Below are 6,000 nucleotides of genomic sequence, written 5' to 3'. Positions count from 1 at the left end.
TAATATTACTTAACTCACAAATGCACGACTTCCCAGTATATAATTTTAGAAGCAGATTTGTGTAAAATAAAGTCTGTAAAAATCCAGTTCTATAAATTCAGCAGGGACTCCCCCAGTGGTCGAGTAGTCAAGATTGAACCTTTCAATGCAGGGGGTACAGGTTAGATCCTTGGTCAGGGAACTAAGATACCACATGCTGCATGACAGGGCCAAAATTTAAGAATAAATGAATACTTGTAAAAAAAAAATTGTTTAAAACGAAATACAATTCACCAACATGAAATTACAGACATAGTTAGATATAATTGTATATAATTCTGGCTATTCTTTTATAAAATTATATAAAGTCATATACACAAATTATATTTTAGCCCCTTTCTTGACCTGGAAAGTATGTTTTCATAAGTAAATTCCTTTTCCAGTGACTGTCTTTGCTATTGACCTTGAGGTTGCTATTGCTTTCCCACTAAGTTTGTCTCACACCCTATCCAGTCCCAGCACATTAACTCAGTGAAGTTTATTAAATGTCCACACAAAACAGAGAACACATGAAAAACAGCAACCCCCAATTAACTTCATCTATTGGTATAAGGCAGGATCAATCGTCTCACTGTTTAACTGTGATCAAGTTTGCATTTCTAGATAACTGTTTCCTATAGCTAAAGAAAAATCCATGAATTCTTACATGTTTCCAGCCCAAACAATTTTGCTTCCATGAATCTCCCAAAGAAATTAAGTCATAAGTAATTAAACAAATGTGACTATCATATAATTTACACAACAATACACAGAAATGATCATAATTGCTGTGCTCCCTCTGTGTTACCTTCATATTGACTCTGGAGGACACACTCAACAATCTCTGTCTTCATTGTAACCCAAGATCAAAACAACAAATAAATGTCTGGTCATTATATAATTTAACAGACAGAAAGCCAAAGAATTGAAGATAGAGTTTAATTATAAACACACAAAAACCGCTTTGAAAATATGTGAGGAAAAATTAGAGTGAATGATGATTTGGTTAATACAATGAAATTATGGCTTTTTTACTTTCTCTGTTTTCTATGTTTTTTGTACTGACTATATTATTTTACAATAAAAATGTTAAATTTGTAAAACAGTAAAATTGAGCTATACTTTAAATCATATGATTTTTTCATTTATATATAAAGAAAGACATTCACAACATGGCATTTAATTTTGATTTAATTTCCATAAAATAAACCATACAAAGATTTCTCAAAGAAATTGAGTCCTCAAACTGCATCTCTGTTTTGTTTTATATGCAATAGATTCGCAAGTATAAGAAAATCATAAAACTAAGGCTACACATTGCACCTGACCATCATATTAAATACTATTTTAGAAGACCATGATATTAACTATATGCATCTGATTTAGCTTCATAGTTTCTTATCTAAAGGAGTTTTTTTTAAAGATATGTATCTTCAGTTTTTCTTACATTTCCATTATCACTAGATGAAAATTAATGAGCAATTTGGACATGACATAAATCTAGGATATTCAAAGATACCTACAGAAAGAATCTATAGGATAGAAGTTTCCACACAGCATTGTCTAGAGTCAGATTATTTTAAAGGATTCCTTGACTTCTGAATATGATACTAGATGCAATCACCAGAATATTTAGTTTACCAGTAAACTAAGCCAGAATATTACAGATGAAGATATTCTAACACAAATACTTGTAGAATTTTGTTTAGATTGTCAATGGTTGTTCTATCCAAATTTTCTTCATTGTCATCCATGGTGTGCCAGACTTCAGGAAAAGGAGATGATATCAGATGCAAAACTGGAACACCTAACACAAAGAAATGACTTGTAATTAAGTACATATTTCCCATGAGTAAGCTTAAAAGTATCATTCTTCAAAGAAGTCTAAGTGGGAGCTCTGTACTATATAAACACAGCTAATAACTCAGCTAATAACTTCTGTGTACTTTTCTGTATCTTACCCTGACACTCCAAAGTCATTCATTCATTAAACAAATATTAATAGATTCAGTAAATAATAATAAAGCACTTACTATGTGCCAGCCCCTATTCTAGGAATTGAGGGTTCATCAGTGAAAAGGCAAAGCCCTGTTCATATGGAACTTACATTTTACTAGAGAAAGAAACAAATAAACAAATACAAAAAATAATTTTTGAAAATGATAAGGTTTATAAAGAACTGTAAAACAAGATAAGGGAATAGAGAATGAGGGGCAGAGAGCAGGGCCAAGAAAGAGGAATTTAAAACCAGGATGGCCCTGGACTTCCCTAGTGGTCCAATGGTTAAGAATCCACCTGCCAAGGATACAAGAAGACTCCACACACTGTGGGGCAACTAAGCCTGTGCACTGCAACCACGGAAGCCCACGTGCCCCAGAGCCTGTGTTCTGCCAAAAGAGAAGCCACTGCACTGAGGAGCCCAGGCACTGCAACTAGAGAATAGTCCCCACTCTCCACAACTAGAGAAAGCCTGAAGGCAGCAATGAAGACCAAAAATACATATAAATTACATACAGTTTTTAAAAATCAAATCAAAAAAGAAAATAAGGTCTTTGAGAAGCTAACATTTAAACAGATGCAACAAGGGAGAAAGTAAGCGGTGTGAAGATCTGGGGGTGATCAGGCAGCAGTATTAGCAAGCCCAAAGGTCCTAAGGTAGGAATGTGCTTGGCCTGCTTGCAGAACAGCAATGTGACTGGGTCAGAGGAATAATTAGAGAGGTAGGAGTTGATGCTGGAGAGGAAGAAAGGAGTCAGAAAATGGAAGCCCTTGTAGGTCATGATGAAGACTTTGGGTCTTACTCTACATGAAAGCCAACAGAGCTTTAAGATAGGGAAGTAACATAATCTGATCGACATTTTTTAAAGATAACACTTGCTCATACATAAAGAATAACGAGGCAAGAGCAAAAGGAGATGAATTGGATGGCTACTGTAAGAATTCTTGAGTTAATTTAGACTTCCAACACTGATGGAAAGGATGAAATGAAAGTGAAAATGTTAATCGCTCAGTCATGTCCAACTCTTTGCAACTCCAAGGACTGCAGCCCACCAGGCCCCTCTGTCCATGGAATTCTCCAGGCAAGAATATTGGAGGGGGTTGCCATTTCCTTCTCCAGGGTATCTTCCCAACCCAGGGATCATACCCGAGTCTCCTGCATTGCAGGCAGATTCTTTACAATCTGAGCCACTAGGGAATCCTTTTGCTTCCTTATTAGCCAGAAAACACCAGAGGTACATAAAGTATAAGAATACAATCTAGGTCTGTGAAAGGGAGAGCAGGATGTCAGAGGCATATAAGTGTTGATAAATATTCTAGATGTAGGGAAAAATAAAAAGGTCTCTTCAGGGATTTACAATGACTTTCATGAAAAAAATAAAAGCCATGAGATGATTGGTGAATGATTTATCAACTATTAAATTTAATGGTTCTTCACACTTCTAGATTGTTGTAAATGGACATAAAATACACCAAATATGATAGGAAAAAACCACAGATGTGCATGCATGCATATATATTTATACATATACACATTACCTCTTCTTAAAAATGGAATATGGTCATCCTGAATCACACCTCCATAACCAGAATTCCGGAAATACCACCTCTCCGAAGAGTGATCCCTGAGCAAACCTAATTCACGGAGTTCATGTTCTGCAGATGATAATTAGACAGCAGATGAACATGTATTTTTAACTAATCGACGGTCAGAACGCAAAATGAGTTTGAAATCGTGGCACTCGGTCTTAAAACACTGTGAGTAGTGCACCCATGACAAAAATAACCTCTGAGCTGAACTTGGGGTGTGGACATTTTGGATTAGTTCTGAGGGAGGAGTCACCTCTGACTAGCTTTCTGACTTCCCAGAGTCAGAAACTCAATAGAACAGTGGAGAGATGGAGAATGAGAAAACCAGAGGGAAGCAGAGGGGGAAAACGCAGGTGTAGATATTTACAGATTTTCGACCCTGCACAAAGAGTGTTTCAAGAGGAGGTGCTGGGCTTGAAAGGGAATCCTTAGACAGGATAGGTATGAAGTACTATACTGAGTGACCTCTCTTTGCAAAAGTGATACTTACTATAACTCACATCAGTGGTTCTCAAAGTGTGGTCTATGACCAGTTGCATCAGCACCACCTGGGAACTTATCAGTAATGCAGAGTATCTGGTCCCACCTCTGACCGACTGAATTAGAGATTCTAGGGGTGCGGTCCAGCACTCTGTGGTGTAACAAGCCTTCCAGGTGATTCTAATGCACACTAAAATTCGAGAACCATTGACCTGCATTCCATCACTCCTGTCATAGTGTAACATAGAACTCTTGGGTTACATGAGTTACGTATGAGTCTATGTTATAAAATGAAAAGAGATCACAAGAAGAGTTTAAGACAACCAAATGAAACTTTGCAGGATTGGTTGTATTCATTGCTAAATTTAAAGGGTAAAATTAGACCAAAGGGTAAGCAATCATATGTAATATGATTTTAGGAACATCAAAAAAGCTCTTACTACCACAATATTCCCGTCTGTTTATTGATAATTATAATTCCTTATCTCATATACAACTTTTCCTTATACAATTAGAGATACGGTTTGAATATAAATACCACACAGTGGGTTACACAATGGGTTAAAATTATGTTAACATGTGAGTTACTGATATAAATTCATTCTGGTGGAAGCAATGAGATAAGGGAACCAAACCCATGACAGAAGGCCAAACCCAATTTCTTGAGGCTACTCAGAGTAAGGAAAACATGCTGTAAGGAAGTGTCCCCAAAAGCTTATATTAATACCAGAATAGCAAGTCTTTTAAATTAGAAATTGAAATTTGTCAAAGATAAGCATCTGAGGTTAAGGTAAACATTTCTTTCACAATATTCTAGATCTGGATACAGGCACATTATGGCAAATGTGTGACTTGAGATAGCAGCATTTTCTCCACTGCTGAGAAGAAAGTACTACACCCCACTACAAGAAGTCTGTGTGTGGCTAGAAAAGAATTCTTAGTCTGATGTTTTTGCCACAAAAGCAGGGCTCTCCTGGCCTGAATTCTATGATAAACATCTATCTCATGTTCATCCCTCCCTGAGGCCAACCTTTTGTCATTTGTTTTGTTCGTGTGTGTGTGTGTGTGTGTGCGCGTATGTGTGTGTGGAGAGGGAGGAGTATATGGAGTAGAGATACAAGAGGAAGAAGTTACTCTCCTTCTCCAAGCCCCCAGCCTCTCTCCTGAGCCACAGATAACTTTGTTTCCTTGGCTAGCCTGGCCTAACCTCATCTGGCCTCATCTACTCCCATTTAGTTGTCACTAAACCTGACGCTGGGAGGGATTGGGGGCAGGAGGAGAAGGGGACGACAGAGGATGAGATGGCTGGATGGCATCACCAATTCGATGGACATGAGTCTGAGTAAACTCTGGGAGCTGGTGACGGACAGGGAGGCCTGGCGTGCTGCGGTTCATGGGGTCGCAAAGAGTTGGACACGACTGAGCAACTGAACTGAACTGAACTGGACTGAAACCTTCTCTTAAGTGACTCTTGAAGGATGTTGGCTTTCTCTTGCATCCCCTTTACTTATTACTTCAGAAAACAGGCAGAGATGGTACTAAATTTAAAAGAATATCACAACTATATAAGGCAGAAAATAGAAGATGACAAAGACAACAGATGAAAAAAAGAAGCATTAAAGGGTATCTTTTGGTATCATTGTAAGGACATAACATTCATCATTATCCAACGTGTTTTGCTGAGTTTTCCCTAAAAACGCATTCCATATGTTTCAAACAGGACTTTGAGAAAATATCTCCAAGCTATTTCTAAGGATATGAATATATTAAATGTAGTATTTTACGTTTCCATTTCAAAATGCAGTTTCATGCAGGAAAATAAAAAGAGATGAATAGGAATAATAAACTAATCATTAAAGCAAGAAAAAAGCCAGTAAAGTATATTGTGTACTCTGATCACACCCTTAAGTCACA

At 37.2% G+C, this 6,000-nt stretch overlaps 1 protein-coding gene across 2 annotated transcripts in view; it reads right to left on the bottom strand.

The window, feature by feature from the left end:
- Nucleotides 1-938: 938 nt before the first annotated feature.
- The window catches only part of QPCT (glutaminyl-peptide cyclotransferase), a 29,379-nt gene continuing 24,317 nt past the window's right edge, over nucleotides 939-6,000 (bottom strand). Inside the window, exons 6-7 of one of the 2 annotated variants that reach the window (XM_020869983.2) lie at nucleotides 3,556-3,672; nucleotides 939-1,825 (exon numbers count right to left, since the gene is read on the bottom strand). In XM_020869983.2, the coding sequence (XP_020725642.2) occupies nucleotides 1,680-1,825; nucleotides 3,556-3,672 (263 nt within the window). In that variant the 3' untranslated portion in view covers nucleotides 939-1,679. The remainder of the gene's footprint in view (nucleotides 1,826-3,555; nucleotides 3,673-6,000) is intronic. The other variant, XM_020869984.2, reaches the window with a different exon arrangement.

The sequence above is a fragment of the Odocoileus virginianus genome, chromosome 2 (assembly GCF_023699985.2).
Source record: "Odocoileus virginianus isolate 20LAN1187 ecotype Illinois chromosome 2, Ovbor_1.2, whole genome shotgun sequence".
Taxonomy (NCBI): Eukaryota; Metazoa; Chordata; class Mammalia; order Artiodactyla; family Cervidae; genus Odocoileus; species Odocoileus virginianus.
The sequence above is the reverse complement of the archived record's forward strand: the minus strand, read 5'-3'. Positions and strand labels throughout refer to the sequence as shown.